This window comes from Palaemon carinicauda, chromosome 14, assembly GCF_036898095.1.
Source record: "Palaemon carinicauda isolate YSFRI2023 chromosome 14, ASM3689809v2, whole genome shotgun sequence".
NCBI classification, from domain to species: Eukaryota; Metazoa; Arthropoda; class Malacostraca; order Decapoda; family Palaemonidae; genus Palaemon; species Palaemon carinicauda.
In genome coordinates this window covers 42,754,359-42,775,050 of record NC_090738.1, presented here as the reverse complement: position 1 = coordinate 42,775,050, position 20,692 = coordinate 42,754,359, and the positions used below count along the sequence as shown (strand labels likewise).

At 41.2% G+C, this 20,692-nt stretch overlaps 1 protein-coding gene across 3 annotated transcripts in view; it reads right to left on the bottom strand.

Moving 5' to 3' along the window:
• The window catches only part of tzn (tenzing norgay), a 110,127-nt gene that overhangs the window by 52,063 nt on the left and 37,372 nt on the right, over positions 1–20,692 (bottom strand). For all 3 annotated transcript variants that reach the window (XM_068387042.1, XM_068387045.1, XM_068387044.1), the window contains 3 exons: positions 14,179–14,294; positions 1,697–1,818; positions 429–658 (listed from right to left, as the gene is read on the bottom strand). In XM_068387042.1, the coding sequence (XP_068243143.1) occupies positions 429–658; positions 1,697–1,818; positions 14,179–14,294 (468 nt within the window). The remainder of the gene's footprint in view (positions 1–428; positions 659–1,696; positions 1,819–14,178; positions 14,295–20,692) is intronic.

Here is a 20,692-nt window from a genome sequence, read left to right as displayed (position 1 = left end):
GTAAGGTCCCAAGTCCGAATATACTCTAAATCAGATAGGTCAGAACACTAATTAGTTTGACTCAGTAAGTATGCCTACTTATTTAACTCTATCTTCTTTTTGAAGCTTCTGGTATCTCAGTTGGTAATTACAGTCATCATCTGCTTGGAATGACCAGGTCTTTATTTTTTTCACTTACATTCTAAAGGAAGACTACCATTTAGAATAACAGAATAATTTAGTAAGGTGTATACATCCCAATAAATGTGTTTACCAGTGGTTTTGTCCTTATATAGTCAAACAAAGCTTTACTAAGATCATAGTTTGTATTAAGTTACATATATAAACGTTGACTTAGGAAGCAACTGCATTTGGGTACTTTAGAAAGTAATTTACCTAATTGTTTTCAACACTTCAATCATAATTGCAATGAAATTATAGTTATGTACCTGTAAACACTGCTGGCTTATGATCAGGCTCAGATGAAGTTACGCTATAACAAATATGTCCCTGAGTATGGCATGGAGTAAACAAACATTCCACATTCAATGACCCAACTTTGAAGGAATCTCCGTGAGTAACTTTCTGGGTCAAGGCTTCAATGCGATCATCCCCTCCTAATACTTTCAAAGGCTTGTCAAAGAGGGACACCAACTGTTTGTTTCCTCCTGCATGATCCCTGAAAAAAAAGGAAAAGTCGGTAAAGCAACACACAAAACAAATAAACATCAACTAACAGCACTTGTAGAATTTACTCATTTGGCATGGACATAATCACTTGATGAAAACCTTATCAATTCTCTTTATGTTGTGATTTCAAGAGGCTAATAATACTTGTTATTAAACCTTGCATATGAGATGAAATGGATACTGTATCTTATTTGTTTGTGCTCAAGTGGAGTAATTATAATCCCAGTCTTATGAGCTTGAAGAAACAAAATTCTAATAATTTACTTATAATTGATGAATTTAGGTTACCATAAACATTTATGATTATTTAATGTTAGGTTTTATAATACTTCTGCTGTCTGCACATACATCAATCTTGTCAATGAGACCTCTATACACAATTGTATCATCTGGAACTGTTGTTACAGGTTTCCATTCAAAAGAAATGTATTGTAACAAACCAAACTTGGCTCAATACATTGCCTATTGTATGACCATATCGCTCGCTTGCGACGTCATAACTCAAAAAAATGTATTTTTGAGTTATCCATATAGACATATTCATCTTCAAATGCTGATTTTTTTGGAAAAAGTGTCATAATTGTAGCTAAAAAATTGATCGCTAGAGGCGCTAAATGTCCTAACGACATACATTAATATGAGAGTGTTTTAAGTGATTAAAATGGCTCTCCTGAAAAATAGCTATTTTTGAGTTATGACGACGTTGTCGCAAACGAGCGATATATGCTGCAAGTGATGTCATCTAACTTTTCCTACATATCAGTTTATTCTAATCTCTTTATCTGCAACTGTCCTGTATTTTCCCTTCACTCTAGGCTTTTTCTAGACTAGATTTATACAATTTTAAAAAGGAAATTCAGAGGCATGGTAAAATGTTATAATAGTAAACTTGAAATACATTAGTAATCTTAGCTACAGTACTGACAAGGGTAACTCTGACAATACTTTTTTCTAAACTTGAGTCCTCTCAAGAATCCACCAAGATTTGATCAGTAAAAAGGAATGCTCTACAAAAGTAGTTACTCACCAATGATGATGTGTAGTTAGAACAGTGGTGAGGTTGGCACCGGTTTCCTCTACAGCTGCTAGCACAGTCTTAGGTTCCACTGGATCTACTATCGCAGCTTCCTTAGTTTTCTCATCCATCAACTGTAATATATCTCGAAGCTCAATTTCCTTAAACTAAATTTGTCAACTTCGTGTGAAAAAAGATACACTAATATAATCAACTGATACCTATTCTAAACAATTTTCCCTACATCATCAGGCTTGGAATGTGAAATACCATAACTAAAACTGTATAATCTAGGAGGCTTAAACATAAGCCCAAATAATAATGGAGCCTGCTAGTAACTAAACTAAACTGTTTTATGAGCTGATGATTTAGACAAAACAATTATGCATACAAGTAAATATTGATTATTCTAGGGTCAAATTATTACTCAAATTCTTCTAGTTTCATACCAAAAACCAATAATTTCACCGGCTAAAACAGGCATTAGATTTGAAAATATGATGCTTACAAATTAAACTTTATTTAAAACTGCTTTTTCTTTTTCTAAAAATACCAATAACTCCCAAACCACCCATCTCTCACACAAAAGAATAACCAAAATGATAAATTTGGAGATAATTTGTATTTTTCCCAAACTAATACAAACCTGGAGTTATTTACGTGGATTATCTTTCAGCGAAGCTGGAAGGTAGCCATTAAACTTAAAGGGCAAGGTGGCAACCCTGCCTAACCGCTTGAGCGGGTAGGCTGGGGTGGCTGGGGGGGAGGGGTATCCAGCCATTTCTATATTGTGTATACGCTCACAGCTCAGCTGTGAGGTACGTCACTTTTGATTGCAGGCAGGACTTCTGGGGAACAGGTGATGGCGGGCCAATTTATATAAATAACTCCAGGTTTGTATTAGTTAGGGAAAAATACAAATTATCTCCAAATTTGTCATTTGTTCTCATACTAACAAACCTTCCGTTATTTATGTGGATGACTCACTCTTAGGTGGGTGGAAGTACTAATTCTGGCACGGATATTGAACCGGTTTTACTTAATACAATATATGGCTGTGGTCTAAAAAACTTTAATACCTCGCTAAAATATACAAAACATGTACAGTCAGCCCTCGTTAATTGCGGTTCCTTTCTTCGTGGTTTCGGTTTTTTGCGGCCAAGGAGGAGAAAAAAAAGAAATCTTTGTGATGATTGTTTACACAACATTCTCTGGAATGCAATAATGCTTCCAAAACTAAAGAGGAGAGAGAGAGAGAGAGAGAGAGAGAGAGAGAGAGAGAGAGAGAGATATTAGCTGTTGAAAAGTAATTGAATGCACAGTATTTGTTAGTTTGTTTAAAAAACAATTATTATCGTGATATTTAAGTTTTTAGTTTATTAAATTAGCTGCATTTCTGTTTAAGAAAGTATAAATAACATACCGTGCACGAGACAACACATAAGAAGTTATGTCATGCTTCAAGATTAGAGGTATAAGTTCCGAGTCTGAACGAAAACACACCGAACACTTACGGTAAGTACAGTTAAACTGTACTGTAGTAATGTTACTGTACATACATTACAGTTATATAGACTACAGTATCAGTGAGTATTATGTTACAGTACAGTATTACTAGACAGGAACAACTTTTGCTATACAGAACAGTAAGGGGATGATGACGACTCGGTAAACTTTACCTTAGCACGATACTGTACTGTAACCTTACTTTGTCCAGTACGTAGTGTACATGTGTGCAAATGTACTGTTCACATGATTATAAACTGTTGTAAAAACCAAATTAAAACAATATTAGGCAGTACAGTAGGGTCCGGAATTATGCAAGAATTTAGTCGATCAATGACCTCGTATAAATGGAAAATCGCATACAGTATTTCGAAACACACGACTAACAGAAACAATTCCATTGGGGCCATGGCAAACAGCAACTTGCCTATTCAAACGTGTTTACTACCCATTTCCAATACTTTCTATATACTATACTGTATTTTTTTATATCAAATTGTTCTTGTAAATAAATCAAACATTTAATATACTTTAAAGTTCTAATAACTTGAAAAAAGGTTAAAATTACAACCAGGATGGGTGTCAACACCGCATATTTCCCGTTATAACTCGACCCAAAATACAAATTTTAATGTTTGTCATATCTATTGTATAAGACAACTGGTGAATAGCAAAACCATCACTCTATAGTCTAGCTTTTATTGTATCATTGAAAATCCAGAATTATCAAAATAAATGTGATTTTATATCATGCGTTTCCTGAAAACGCCAAATAGCACAATAAAAAACGACAACCAATGTTTTGTTTACGTTTATCTCTGATCATAACGAAAAAACAGACGCATTTACACATCTGTGTATAGGTTAGTTTTTGCATTGACAGCAATCTTACCAAGTATTGATTATATGTTGATTTTGTTATTACCAATGTTCTACTTAATTTTTCTTAGAACTTCCAAATAAATGAAATGAATGCCATTTATATAATGTTTTTCTATATGATGCTGCCTGAAACGGAAACCTTCCATTCCTTTACAGTACGCTCCATCTTCGATCATAATAAACAAACAAAGGCATTAAACACGCATGATCAAAGTGATAAATAATGACATTAAAAGCTCTTAGTAAATATGTTATTACAAATATCATTTACCGTATCTATATAAATTACTACATACGTAGCAAAGCAGGAAAACAATTTTTTTTTTTTTGCATTTCATCAACAATAATAAACTGCTAATGACAGAATAATGATTTACGATAATTATAAACTGTTACTAAAGATGATTGTCCGTTCCATATCCAAAATACTTTTCCTAGCTTTAGTTATAAGTCAACTTGTATCCCCCTCAATTATGAAACTATCTAAAAAAAAAAAAGTAAGAGAAGAAGCAAGTACTAGGCCGGTCTTTATAAAGTTATCGAACTATAAAGTTATCGAACAATTAAGTTACCGCTATAACGTTTGATGTGACAGAGATGGTGCGAGATTGGAGAAAGTAAGGAAAATTGAATCATGATTGATTTTCAATATAACTGAAACTTTGTGGAGCAACAAAGATTTCATTTGTTAGTGAGAGAGAGAGAGAGAGAGAGAGAGAGAGAGAGAGAGAGAGAGAGAGAGAGAGAGAGAGAGAGAGAGAGAGAGAGAAAGTGTGTGTTTTAAATGTACTAAACAAAAAAATATAATAGGTTATAACACATTGGTGCTTATATAATATCAACTGTATAGATAGTTTGAATAAGTTAAGAAATGGATAAACAATACTTTGTTACTCTATTCGTACGCGCATATTATTGAGAGCGGCAGTAGACATCAGCTGATCTGATCACAGCCAAAAGTAAAACAAAAAGAAGTCAACAATACTCGATTTTTAAAACACACCTGAAATTTAAAAACAAAAGCACATGATTTCTTAATATGCAATTAACTATTTAAAGAGTAACTATTTTCTAGAATAAAATGATGTTTCCTAAAAAATAGTGGTTTCCTGATGAAATCGGATGCTGTATTTTAAGCTACAATTGAAATGGACATACAGTTAACCCTCGTTTATCGCGGTAGATAGGTTCCAGTCGCGGCCGCAATAGGTGAAAATCCGCGAAGTAGTGACACCATATTTACCTATTTATTCAACATGTATATTCAGACTTTTAAAACCTTCCCTTGTACGTAGTACTGTTAACAAACTACCCTTTAATGTACAGAACACTTAATGCATGTACTACAGTACCCTAAACTAAAACAGGCACAAATATTAAAGGTGATTTTATATCATGCATTTCCTAAACACGCTAAAAAGCACGATAAAAAATGGCAACCAATGTTTTGTTTACATTTATCTCTGATCATAATGAAGAAACAAACTGGAGGTAGAGCTTTGCTTATTACCCAGACATATTTCCCATACTTTTCCCTTAGAACTACATCACATCTTCCTACTTTAGATATATATATATATATATATATATATATATATATATATATATATGTGTGTGTGTGTGTGTGTATATATATATATATATATATATATATATATATATATTTACTGTATATGTATACACATATACATACCTACATATATACATAAATACATGCATACATATATATATATATATATATATATATATATATATATATATATATATATATATATATATATATATATATATATATTACTGTATATATATATATGGGTTATGGAAAAAATCCGCGGTGGTGAATCCGCGATGGTCGAACCGCGAAGTAGCGAGGGTTCACTGTACTGTATTGTATACACGGTATAATTTTTTCGTTTCGTATTTAATTGACACTTTTTATTAAGAAAACCAATTTTGGTTTCTTCATCTATATGCAAGTATTGTATAACGAGAGAGAGAGAGAGAGAGAGAGAGAGAGAGAGAGAGAGAGAGAGAGAGAGAGAGAGAGAGAGAGAGAGAGAGAGTATGAGCTGTTGTAATCGAATGCTTTGTTTTGTTTCGTGTACCACCTGAAACGAGGAATTGATCACCAAAACTAACAATAGTCATGTTAATTTCATTCTTAAACTCGGGTTGCCATATGTGAAGTAAAATTTTATTTCTTACATAGAGAGAGAGAGAGAGAGAATTATATCGTGTACTATACAAAACAAATCTTTGTAAAGCAAATCTATAATGCTTAAAATATAACAAAATATTGCCGACTCGTTACCGAAGTTTAGGCTATTCACTGCTGATAAATGAACCCAGCCTACGTGTGAAAATCTTGAACACCTGAAGGGAACAATAAAGCTTTTGTATATACTGCACTAAATAATAATACTTTATACCATCATTAACACTATTATTGAAATTATCGAAAGGTTAGAGAAAGATAAAGATTGCCGAGAACGTAACCACAATTCTGTTTACATTTTGTCAGCTGGACTCGCACAGTTAAAGTTGATTTCATTGTTGGTGTGGAATTTTATCCTTAAAATGGAGTTTTTATGATAAAACAAAGTTTTATGAATACTTACCTGGCAGTTATATATATATATATATATATATATATATATATATATATATATATATATATATATATATATATATATATATATATATATATACACTGTAGCTGATATCTCTAAAATCGGCAGAATTTTTCAAAACAAGGCAACCGCCTTGTGGTGGTTGAGAGGTAGGTGGTAACACCCGTCACAGGGTGGTCCAAGGAATCATTCCCGTGTCCAAGACTTCAGTTCATCTATGCCCGACCTGTCTCCTGAGGGGAGGTGGGTGGGCCTTCGAATATATATATAACTGCCAGGTAAGTATTCATAAAACTTTGTTTTATCATAAAAACTCCATTTTTATGAATAGTACTTACCTGGCAGTTATATATATATATATATATATATATATATATATATATATATATATATATATATATATATATATATATATATATATATATATATATATATATACAAAAGAGTTGTAGAAGATAAAAACACCTTGATTCCTTGCCTGCTAAGGTAGCTGATTCAAAGGTACAGCCTTTAGAGTGGCTTTCCCTTAGGAGAGTTTATCCAGGAGTAAGCCTGTAATGCTGCAAAAAACTCAATCGAGTCTGTCAAAGGGATAAGACCAACAACTTGACTAGACTTCAGAAACTACCTTCGCCCCATAAAATAAAAACTGCAACCTTACTAAAACTAACCACCTAACCCTGCAACATAGACATAACCTATCTATCTAGACTGAGGGAACCGCACCACAAGACGAAGTCCTCAGACTATCATAAAAACACAAACCCTCATACATGCATATAAACTAAGGTTGAGTGGGGTTATTAACTCCTTTGCCTAATACAGAAACCGCAGCTATGTATGGGCCCAAGGTATAGAACTTGCCAAAGTCTACTCTCACCTCTCTAAGTTAATGAGAAGCGAAGACAGAGTTGTTCCTCCAAAAAATTGCATCCATGAATAGCCTAACTAACATGTATTCCTGATAAGCCAGAGAGGTAGCAATGGCTCTCACTTCGTGAGCCCGTAATTTCAACAGGGCGAAGTGTTCCTCCTCACATAAGAGGTGGGCTTCCCTAATTTTCTCCCTCAGGAAAAAGGACAAAGCATACTTAGACAGGGGTTTTTGGCGGATCTTTCCTGAACACCATAACAAGTTGGATGCACAGCTCACGTTCATAGTGTGAGCCAAAAAAAACTTTGAGGGACCTAACAGGGCAGAGGAGTCTTTCCTTCTCTCGACCCACTAGGTTCGTGAGGTTAACGACATCAAACGTCGTAGGACAGGGTTACGAAGGGTTCTCGCTCTTTACAAGAAAGATGAACCTTAAGGCACAAACTGCCCTATCCTAATTGAAGCTCACCCTCTTCCCAATCGCCTGGGCTTTACTGACCTCTTGGCATTCGCTAGAGTCATAAGGGAGAGGGTTTTCTTCGCTACAACTCGAAGAGAGGCTAGCGAGATAGGTTCAAATTTCTTGGAGCATAGAAACTTAAACACCACATCCAGGTTTAAGAGTACCTATTACGTCATCTGAAAAGACCCAATGAGGTCCTGCAAACCTTGATTTTGGGACAACTCTAGGCCTCTATGCCTAAAGACGGCGAGAGCATACTGCTGTATCCATTGATGGTAGATACAGCCAGCTTAGCATCCTGTCTGAGGTACAAGAAGAAGTCTGCAAACTGGCTCAGAGAGGTAGTGGATGAGGAAACTTGTGCCGCCTGCACCAAGCTCTAAAGGTTTCCCACCTAGATTGGTAGACTCTTTGTGATGAGATCCTCCTTGCTCTGGCGAAAGATTTCGTCGCTTGTGCCGAAAAGCCTCGAGATCTGACAAGCTTCTAGTCAGTCTGAAGGAAGTCAGTTGAGAGCAAGGGGGGTAAGATGATACCTCTCGAAGTGGGGCTGTTTGAGAAGATCTGGACTTGCCGAAGTCTTCTTGGGAAGTCCATCAACATGCCCATCACTTCCGAAAACCATTCCCTAGCAGGCCAGAATGGAGCCGCTAGGATCATTCGCCCCGAATCGAGGAGAACGAATTTCCTGAAGACCAGATTGATGATCTCGAACGGGGGCAACGCAAACATGTCCACCCCCGTCCAATCCATCAAGAAGGAGTCCACTGCTACAGCTTCCTCGTCCGGGACTAGGGAGCAGCAGTAGGGGATCCTCTTCTTCCAGTTGGAGGCAAAAAGGTCTGTTACAGGTCTGCCCCACAAAATCCAGAGACTGACAGACTTGCAGGTTGAGAGACCATTCTGAGGGAAAAACAAGTCTCTTCCTGCTGAGCATGTTTGCCCCGATGTTTCTTGCCCTAGAACAAACCTCCTTTCTAGATCCAAGAAATCAGAACGAAGGCGTCCTTGATCTCGACACACGATTCGACTAGTGTCATCACGAAGTCCTAGATTCTCATGTTCAAAGTCATGCCTCATGCTAGAACTTTGATGTCGAGCGTCCTGAAAGACGAGGCGCCGATCGTCCTGTAAGACGTGGCGCCGAAAGTCCAGTAAGACGTGGAGCCGAGAGGTTAACAGAGCGAGACGCTGAACGTTCTAAAAGACAAGGTGCTGAGCGTCCTGGTGTCAGAAGAGACTCTTCTTGTTGACAGGAAGACCTAATTATTTGATAGGCTCAACGTTATCTAAAAATCCAGATACAGGGACGCTCTGATTTCTCCAGAGAGCAGTATTCCGCTACATAAGGCAAAAGTTACGTGAACATGAGAGGGGCGGAGCTGAGACCAAAACACACGCCCGAAACTGACCCATTCTACACCCCTTCTTCCTTGTAAACAAACCTCAGATAAAGTTTGATTGCATAGCCTGCCACTTAGACTCCTCTCTAGAACTGGGAGAGAGAATCGTTGTAGCTAAAAACTAAAGGAGGTTTCCCTATAAAAGGAAAAAGTAATCCTCCTTCAGAAGAAGTACTGACCAAAGGTCTGCTCCCCTCTTCTCCAAAGATTTTGATGTCTCCATGGAGAACTTTGAATTCTGAACAAAGGCGTAAAGAGCATTTACGTCCAGGACCGGACAAAAGACTCCCTCTCCCAAAAGAGAGACATTGAAGTTGCAAAGTCAGTTAGGCAGAAAAGTCTTATCGGAGTAACTAACAAAGGAGGATTCACTAGGAAAAAGATTTCGCATCCATCCTTAGTAAAAACACGGACCAAAGGTCTGCTCCTCTCCTATCCCAGGATCGCCGGAAGTAGCAAAGTCTGGCTCCTACTGTTGTTAGTCATTAAAGGTTTCTGTTTTAAGAAACAAAAATTAATATATTCTTAAAGCTCCATTAATGACCACGCGAAAACTCAGAGGGTGGGGAACATGGAGCAACGGAACTTAGGATCCTCTCCTTCTGTTAACCTCAAACAACTCAACAGGAGAAAAGTGATCACAAAGTCATCCTTGACAAAGATCTTATAAGACGTGACGTCGCCCTGAAAGGACAAGGCGGCGACCGTCCTATCATCCCGAAAGACGGGGCTGCCCTCGCCCCGAAAGGCGAGGCTGCCCTCGGCCCGAAAGGCGAGGCTGCGCTCGGCCCGTAAGGCGAGGCTGCCCTCGCCCCGAAAGGCGAGGCTGCCCTCGCCCCGAAAGGCGAGGCTGCCCCCGCCCCGTAAGGCGAGGCTGCCCCCGCCCCGAAAGGCGAGGCTGCCCCCGCCCCGAAAGGCGAGGCTGCCCCCGCCCCGAAAGGCGAGGCTGCACTCGCCCCGAAAGACGAGGCTGCACTTGCCCCGAAAGACGAGGCTGCACTCGCCCCGAAAGACGAGGCTGCATTCGTCCCGAAAGACGAGGCTGCATTTGTCCCGAAAGACGAGGCTGCATTCGCCCCAAAAGACGAGGCTGCATTAGTCCTGAAAGACGAGGCTGTATTCGTCCTGAAAGACGAGGCTGCATCCGTCCTGAAAGATGAGGCAGCATTCGCCCTGAAAGACGAGGCTGCATCCGTCCTGAAAGATGAGGCAGCATTCGCCCTGAAAGACGAGGCTGCATTCGTCCTGAAAGACGAGGCTGCATTCGCCCTGAAAGACGAGGCTGCATTAGTCCTGAAAGACGAGGCAGCATTCGTCCTGAAAGACGAGGCAGCATTCGCCCTGAAAGACGAGGCTGCATTCGACCTGAAAGACGAGGCTGCATTCGTCCTGAAAGACGAGGCTGCATTCGCCCTGAAAGACGAGGCTGCATTCGTCCTGTCTTGAAAGACTTAGCGCCGAGCGTTAAGGCAAAATGATATTCATTATGCCACTCGGCGCGTTCGGTTCCGACCAGAGGGTTCATAAGGCCGACTGGCGCTCTGGGACAAAAACCTTGTTAGTGATGGTTTGTAAGCATTGATATTATCAGCGAATATCTATGACTTAAAGTATTGCCATTAAAATCAAAAGTGATGCAATGCAAAACTCTAAAAAGCAGTGTAAGAATCTTAACGTTCAACGCTCTTTGGCGAGCATTCTTGGGAACGTTAACAGGAACGCTCGCGAGGGCGTTTGCTCGTGAGCTAACGCCTCTCGTTTCCTTTCGCCGATCGACGTTCCTTCTCCCATGGGCCGGGGAGCTTGGAAGAGGTCTAAGGATAGGAAAACGACGTCCACTGTGCTGAAAGAATCCAATGCCTAATTTAGCACTGAAACTTGCACTATTAAACTCTTACACAAAAAACCATAATGATAAAAAGAACAGATATAGCAATAACGTATCTATATATATAAATGTAAACAATAGGAACATATAAATGAAAATGCTACTAAAACTAGAATTCCCATATCGTTGTTGTTGGAGTATAATAGCCAACACTTTAATTCCCATATCGAAAAGAACGCTACCAAGGCATGTTGGGATTGCACCGATAGTAACGAGTAACAGCGTAAATTAACCATACGCTAGTTCTATTTAATTTATGAAATTAGATCGATGATTGAAAGAACGAATACCAAATGGACAAATCTTTCTTTAAAATTTTACATTAAAAGTTAAAAAACTTATATAAGCGGAATTCCTCCCATTCTTTACATAAAACAAATAAAGAGAATTTGCAAGACATACATGAAGATTACGTCACACGACTGTGACGTCATAGAGTTGCCGGAACGTATTTCCGTCATCAGGATTAAAAACTTTGCACCTAAAATATAGTGCACAAACAAAACCTCTGCATACAAACTGTGAGGATCAACCGACACTTTAGGTAACCTCACCTTGCATACATTACTCGCACAAACACGAAAATCAAGTTATCACTCATGATAAACAAGGTAAATAATACAGTAATTATAAAACACGATTGCCAAATCCCTAAATCAGTGTACTTCACCAAACGAAGTCCAAAAAAGCGAAGAAGGGAAAATGATTAGAAAAACTCAATGGTGGACCGACGATGTTTTCGATCCAGCCGGCAGAGATGAACTGAAGTCTTGGACACGGGAATGATTCCTTGGACCACCCTGTGACGGGTGTTACCACCTACCTCCCAACCACCACAAGGCGGTTGCCTCGTTTTGAAAAATTCTGCCGATTTTAGAGATATCAGCTATATATATATATCTCTGCCAGGTAAGTACTATTCATAAAATAGGCTATTTATTGTGAAATTATGTTAATAAGATGTAAAGTTAATATCGTTTTGTAACATTTAGTATCAACTAACGTATTTAGGGCTACCAATATAATTAAAAAGACAATAGATTTGATACATTTTGTAGTGTATGACTCGCAAACTTTGAACAGTTTCGCAGATACAGAAAATTTATATTTGAAAAATAGCGACCGCATAAATGGGGAATCGTATAATTCGAACACGCATAATTTGGGACCGTACTGTATTTAAATTACTGTGTGAATCATCAACTGGGGGACCAGCTCGTGGCAAGGGGCAGTGACATTTTAGGTTAGGAGTTAGCCCACCCTAGTGCATTATTCATTCGCGAAAATTCGCTTTTCGTGCATGTATCTGTAACCTAACTATCGCGAAGAACAAGGCCTGTCTGTATAATAGCGGCGTGTGCACTTCAGTATAAAGAGTTTGTTGTCTTGTATAAACACATTCTGAGTTTGTTTATAGGAAAAACAATGTTTCCCATTGCTTACCTTGCATAAAGCAATGGGGTCGTGGACATCACAGTCAGACCTCGTTAATTGAGAGAGTAATTGCGAGACTTCTCCTAGTGAGGGAATGCTTCCGAAGAGAGCGTTGAGACTGGAGGTCTTGTGAGCGTGACGCTCTAGAGCAAGAACGCCTTCCAGAAGAAGAGCATTCGGATTATAATGACCTGCGGTCCACTTGATCTTCCGATCGTCGCAATCGGCAATCAGGGGAAGTGTGTCCAGAAGGGCGAGGCGATGCTCGTCCTTTCACGCTGGTGGTGGTAGGAGCGCTAGTCTCTGAAACATCGTCACCTGCAACCGATGGGTTCCTGTAGGAAAAAACAGAAGGTTGGAGGTTACAGGACGATGAGGTCCCAGGATGGCGAGTGGGGTCATCGTCAGCAGGAGGCCGTTAAAGGGGCGAACACGAGCGATCACCTCGTCCTCGTGTGGAAGTTCCAGGAAAAGGCGACAGATGTACTTCGCACAACTCCAGAGTGCCGAAGGAGACGCAGAAGTTCTTCCTTCGAAGGGGGTCCCAAAATCCCTAAGGCTGGCCACACCTGCAGTACATCTAAAACGGAGAATGGCTCCCTGGCAGCTGGAGGTGAAGTTACTCCTCAAGGGGAAGCAACAACCTCCTCCAGTACCCCGGGGTTGCCGAGGAGTTAGTTGATCTGCGCTACTACAGTACTTGATCGTCCCTTGGAAGAGTGCAAGCGAGAAGGAACTTTTAAATGATATTTAGGGGTGTGAGAAGAAGAAAAACACACTTTCCTCACTCCTGAGGGAGAAAGATCACGCTCGGCCTTCTTCCTGAACCATCCAAATCTCTCCCATTGGGAGGCAGGCCACTCACTACACTCTGCGCAGGGGGAACCCTGCTCGCAGCGATGCCCTTTGCACGGACACAGAGAGTGCAGGTTGGTCTCTAACGATGACATGAATATACTGCAAGCAGCATCCTCGCGCCCTGAACAGGTTCACATGAAGGCGATCGTAAGAGAAACACCCACACCTGAAAAGATAAAGATCAAAAAGTCCAACGACAGTCTAAGGAGAGAGAGGACACGTCCGATCTCTACCGAGCCAAAAGAAAAAGTGACGTACCTCACAGCTGTGAGAGTATATATAGAGGTGGCTGGGAAAACCCCAGCCTACCCGCTCAAGCGGTTAGGCATTGTTACCACCTCGCACTTCATGTTTAATGGCTACTTTCCAGCTTCGCTGAAAGATAATCCAAATAAATAACTGAAGGTTTGTTAGTATGGGAACAAAGAAAAAAATAGGAGCCAACCACTGAAAAATACAGGTATAGCAAACTAAAGATGATAAAGAGGATAAAAAAGATGTCAGGGGTTATAAAATTGCAGCTATACAGTACTAGATACAAAAATAATCTACACACCAGATACATGTAGTTGTCTGACAAGGCTGGGAGAATTTTCACCTTCATGCTTGTATGGTCAATGCTTTTCTGATTGCTATGAAATTTCCCAACTCCTACTGTATGCCAAGCACTTGCTGAAATGAAAAAAAAAAAACATACAGTAACTGTTAGATTTATGTACCCGTACAATAAATTATACAAATTGCTGTACTACAAAATCATTTAGTTTTCAAGAGCAAATTTTCCACGAGTTGCATCTAAGCTAAGATTTTATAAATAATTTTACTATTTCTAAACAAAATTGGTAAAACATCTAATTCTAAGGTGAACAGGAGGGTAAAATGGAATGCAATGACATTCCAACATTTCTAATTTCTCACCTTTCATATTTTAGAGAATGTCAATTCCTGCATACAAAAGGATATCGATGCAGCATTATTTAATCTTCACTGTAAGTATCTATTTGTTTTTATATAACCAACATAATAACCTCAAAGCTATAATAAAAAGAGCTTCTATGAAATTTATCTTATCAGGCCTTCCAGTTACTCCCATCCCCCAAAATTCTCAATTCTCGAATAATTACAGAACCAGCAGTTCTGACTCCCCCTGAGTGTGTGTCCCACTTGTGAACCTTCACAACGAAGTAAACCAAGAGACTTGTCACTTGATCCTCAAATAATTACAGAACCAGCAGTTCTGTCTCCCCTTGAGAATTTTTACTTGTGGTTGAATGTTGTCAGCAGTCCATATTTCTGAGATGAACATAGCCATTTGGGTAAGCATCTCACCCCTCCTCTTATGTGTCTAAGAACTGCCTTTAGGGTTAAATCTCTCTTCATAGCATTAGTCAAGGGTTCAAATGGGATCCGAGTGAGATTTCTAAAGTTGAAAGACACATCCCACCATAGCAGACCTTCCATAGCGGAGCTATGAGGGTCATTGAAAGGTTGACCGATGTTCTGGCCCTGTTGAATACTCTTCTCATCAGACAAAACGAGAGAAAGGCGTGAACGTCGATGTTGTCCCACCATTGCTGGAATGCATCTTGCCGGAGAGCCTTGGGGTCTGGGACTGGGGAGCAGTATAATGGGAGACTGAAGTTCAGGGACGTTGCGAATAGATCCAAAGTCGGAGAACACCACAAAGTCAGGACTTTATTGGCTAATAGATGATCCAAAGACCATTCGGTACCCACTAACTAAGTTGCTTTGCTCAGGTTGTCGGCAAGCACATTCCTTTTTCCAGGAATGAAGCGAGCTGATAGTGAGACCAAGTGGACTTCTGCCCATCACAGAAGAGTCAACTCAGCATGGGGGGGGAGCGATGTCTTTGGCAAAGAAACAGCAACAGCAATCGGAGATCGATGCAATGATGTAGAAGATGAAGGGAAGTTCTTCCTCCCAAGGGAGAATAATCCAACACCTGGGGAGGAAAACTAACTCAGAGGGGAAAGTAGTCCAACCCCTTGGAGGCGGACCTCTGGGCAGCACTCTTTGCTCCCCATCAACAAGCCTTGTTCAAGTCGAAGGTCGGCATCGAGCGCTACCCGAGAAAACATAGCCGGAGCTAGTTCCTCGAGGTTAGCATGTTCATCAGGAGCTGCCATATGCGCAAGAGAACAGGAAAGTGACGGCGCAGTGACAGAAGATTCCACAGGAACAAACGGTACTGCTCTTCTATGTCCGCTATCCTAGCCGAATGAAGTAGTACGGCAACGCTAAGGAAAAAAACAAATATGTAACAAAAATTCCCTCAGGAAGAGCACCTAGTGCACAGACGGGAAAGGTGTTCACCGAGAGAACAAACACCAGTTAAGGACTTCGCACTCCCTTTCCCGGCCGACATCGATGGGAGAAGGAGAGCGGCAATGTAATAAAAAACTGTAACAGAACGAATTACAATTAATCAAATCGGCTGAGAAAATTAAATACTCGGAAGAGCCACTCAACCCTCCGGAAGGAGGGGGGGGGAGACATAACTGAAAAGTTAAATTGCTAACAGTTTTAATTTCATTTAATGAAGAAAACCATTCGGAGGCATAACCTAACCTGCGAATGGATTTCCCGCCAGGTGAGCGGTGTTGGCCTTGAGAAAGAGCATGACCGAAGTCAAGCTCCGAAAGGACCGCACTACCTTCCCCCAGCAGATTCCTTCTAAGAACACGTAGAGGGAAAGGCAATGATAATAGCTGAACGGAGGAGTAGCCAAACGAAGACGATTCCCCTGCGGCGGCGGCCGAGTTACACGGAAGGCCATCCACCAACAGGATGACCGATGTCCAAGGGAGAAAGGTCAGAAGGGAAGGTTCTCCATTCTTGAGAACCTGCCGTACAAACACTCACACAAACAGCAACATTCACTGTAAAGAAAGCTCACAATACTGTATACATATACATATACATATATATATATATATATATATATATATATATATATATATATATATATATATATATATATATATATATATATATATATATATACACATATATATAAAAACTTTAAGAATGTTTTCATATACAGTATATATTGAGAAGAAAACGTAAGTTAAAAAGACAAAGATTAATGGCAGTCCAAAAATAGGCGAGGAGGAAGAGCAGCAACAACTGCTCTCCTTCCGAACCAAGAGTAAAGTGAAGAACAGTCATAGGTGTGTGAGTGAGAAGGGTAGCTAGCTAACCTTCGCTAACTAGCAGGATGGGTAGTTAACCCTCGCTAAATTTCAATGGCTCGTCCGTCCAGCTTCGCCGAAAGTACAGTAATACCTCTATAAATGACGTAGGTTTGTATTCTAGCTACGGAACAATCATGAATTACAAAGTCTACAATCCTCTGATCAGGAGTTTTGAGAGGAGAGAGGGCTTTGAAAAAAATAGCAACTATTGATGGTATACTTTCCCTGAGATGCATCTGCTTAGGATCACTGAATGGTGCCTGTCGTATCTTACAACATCAAACAAGAGGAGCTTCTCTCTTGCAAGAGGTACTGGATGGTCTCCATCTGAGAAGGGCAAGGGGAAAAGGTCTCATGGATCAATGGTATTTCAGCAAATGTAGCTGTAACAGGAGGGAGTGCCAAGGGTAACACAGATGAAAAGGCTCATTAGATCTGTGTACCACACTGCCTATAACCAATGAAGAGCCACCCAAATTCAGAGATTAGGGGCCTATGCACTATTGATCATCAAACAAATCAAGCTGAATGGTGAGAAGGCATAGACTTCAAGGTAGTCCCATTGCATTTGGAATGTTTTCCATGACAACTCATGAATTTGTTACCAACCACCGAAGTTCCACAGAACTTGAAAAGCATTCTTGTTAATTTGGGGTGTAGGAACAACTCTGTGTAAACTGCCTGTGCCTGGCAACCGATCCGACAGTAGAATCCTGCATCTTGGGATGAACCTGGCTGTCAGCTTGACAGGACAGTGAACTGCCCCTTCAGGAACCAACCTTCCCAATTCACCCAGGAATAGAGAATATGCAAATATGGTTGTGTTGCTGCTCATCAAAAAAAAACTGAGGGGCCCAAAAATTATCCTCGAACAAATACAGTGCTGGAAGCGCCGCTATAATCAAGAGAAAATTTATGAGTAATTGTGAGTGGAACACCTGCATGAGGTAATACTTCCTCTGGTGAGAAAATGCTGGATGAATCATCCGAGAGGATCTTCCTTGCAGAGACCTACGTGTCGACATCACCTAGGGCTTCTGAGGACAGAATTGACCACGAAAGTTCTAGAAGAGGTCTGGTGCCTCTAGATGCATGGCATAACCTGTCAATGGCTGCTTCCCTTGCCTTAGGAGGAGACCAAGGGGTCTCCCAAAGACCATTAACTTGGCACATGCAGACCAATAACTGCAGAAAAGTGGACTCTGAGTCACCCCTCTTGGTATCAGGGGTCTTAAGTCCAACAGGTTTAGGAAGGGCACCGTCAGAAGAATCCAAGTCATGGTTGAAGACCACATGCCAACGGGTCATCGAGGGATGAGCGACCAGAAGGATTGGAATTAGCTGGAGTCACGAACCAGAGTTCGTTGACGAGCAGGTGCCGAGGAGAATAGTTCTAACGAGAGCCATAAGGCTGGCAAACGACAAGACTGAGGAAAGTTTGAGGTCATAGGCAAAAGGTGATCAGCGAGATACCTATTGGAGATCGACGATTGTTGAAAGCACGAGCAGACAATCAGCGATCGGAATGGTGATCAGCGATTGCCTGACTTGCGATCGTTGAGCTGGCAAGGTAGGCTGGTGATTGATGAGCTGGTGATCAGCGTACTGTTGATCGGACCACCGCAAAATAGGCGAGCTGGCGAATGATCAGATAAACTGAGGAACAACAGTACGGTTCGACGATCGATTCGTTCGAAGATCAGAGAGTTGGCAATTAGCCAGCTAACGATCGGTGAGCTAGCAATTAGCAATCGCCGAGCTAACAATCAGAGAGCCAATGATCGGCGATCGGCAAGCCAGCAATCGGTGATCAGAGTATCAGCAATAAGCAAATGGTGAGCTAGAAATCGGTGATTAGTGAACTGACTATCGGGGATCAGCGAGCTAGCGATCAGCAGCTGGTGATTAGCTATTGGCTGCGGGTCGGTGATCGGAGAAAGACGAGCTAGTGATCAGTGGTCCGTGAGCTAGTGATCGGCAAGCTAGCAATCGACGAGTTGACGATAGGGGATCGGTAGGAGATCGGCCAGCTGATGATTGCTATCAGAGATGGAGATCAGCGATCGCCGAATTAACTCGGGGATTGGCGAGCTAGCAATCAGCAGCAAACGATCGGCGAGACTGGGGGTTGATGATAGGAGAAAAACGAGCTAGCAATCCGCTCTTGCTTGAAGAGCCAACGATCAGCAATCGGCGAGCTAACAATCGGTAATCAGCGAGCTAACGATTGGTGATTGACAAGCTAGCGATTGACGATCGGTGAGCTAGCAATCGTCGAGTTGACTACCGGGATCGCCAGGAGATTGGCGAGGTGAGGATTGCTTTCAGTGAGCTGGAGATCAGCGATCGGCGAGACTGGAGATCAACGATCGGAGAAAGACGAGCTAACAATCAGCGAGCAGCAGAAGGTTGGGGATCGGTGAACAGCTGGTCGGCGAACAGCGAAACGATGATCTGGAGACGGGATGTACCCTTTGGAAGGGTGAACGTCCCCAGGGAGAGGCTCACGAACGAGACCTTGATGGTGCGAACTTGACGAACAGGAGAGACCAAAGAAACTGGAGAAGGTCGGGAACCAGTAAAATCAGGACGAGAAGGCTCCTCCAAAGACAAGAGCTGCAGTGACGAGACTGAAGAGGAGCCGAAGAGGCGTCCTTCCACCGAAGGCAGAAGAGCACCTCTAAGGCGAAGCGGCGGAGGAGTTCGGTGGGGTTAATGACCACGGTAACGAACCCCCACAGGGGCCGGAGGATCAGCAAGCTGAGCAGCAGCAGGCCTCCTAAGAGGACTCTCTATGAGTGGCCTCTCTCGTGAATGAGAGAGGTGATCACTCCCACGAGAGACTTGCCTCGGACTTTTCTCTGCCTCTGACGGAAGAGTCAACTCAGCATGGGGGGGGGGGGGGGAGGAGCGTAATCTTTGGCAAAGAAACAGCAACAGCAATCGGAGATCGATGCAATGATGTAGAAGATGAAGGGAAGTTCTCCCTCCCAAGGGAGGAATATCCAACACCTGGGGAGGAAAACTCTAACTCAGAAGGGAAAGTAGTGCAACCCCTTGGAGGCAGACCTCTGGGCAGCACTCTTTGCTCCTTCTGCCTCTGGGCAGCACTCTTTGCTCCCCATCAACAAGCCTTGTTCAAGTCCAATGTCGGCATCTCAACCCTCCGGAAGGGGGGGGGGGTTGGACAAAGCTGAAAAGTTAAATTGCTAACAGTTTTAATTTCATTTAATGAAGAAAACCATTCGGAGGCATAACCTAACCTGCGAATGGATTTCCCGCCAGGTGAGCGGTGTTGGCCTTGAGAAAGAGCATGACCGAAGTCAAGCTCCGAAAGGACCGCACTACCTTCCCCCAGCAGATTCCTTCTAAGAACACGTAGAGGGAAAGGCAATGATAATAGCTGAACGGAGGAGTAGCCAAACGAAGACGATTCCCCTGCGGCGGCGGCCGAGTTACACGGAAGGCCATCCACCAACAGGATGACCGATGTCCAAGGGAGAAAGGTCAGAAGGGAAGGTTCTCCATTCTTGAGAACCTGCCGTACAAACACTCACACAAACAGCAACATTCACTGTAAAGAAAGCTCACAATACTGTATACATATACATATATATATATATATATATATATATATATATATATATATATATATATATATATATATATATATATATATATATATATATATATGTATATAAACTTTAAGAATGTTTTCATATACAGTATATATTGAGAAGAAAACGTAAGTTAAAAAGACAAAGATTAATGGCAGTCCAAAAATAGGCGAGGAGGAAGAGCAGCAACAACTGCTCTCCTTCCGAACCAAAAGTAAAGTGAAGAACAGTCATAGGT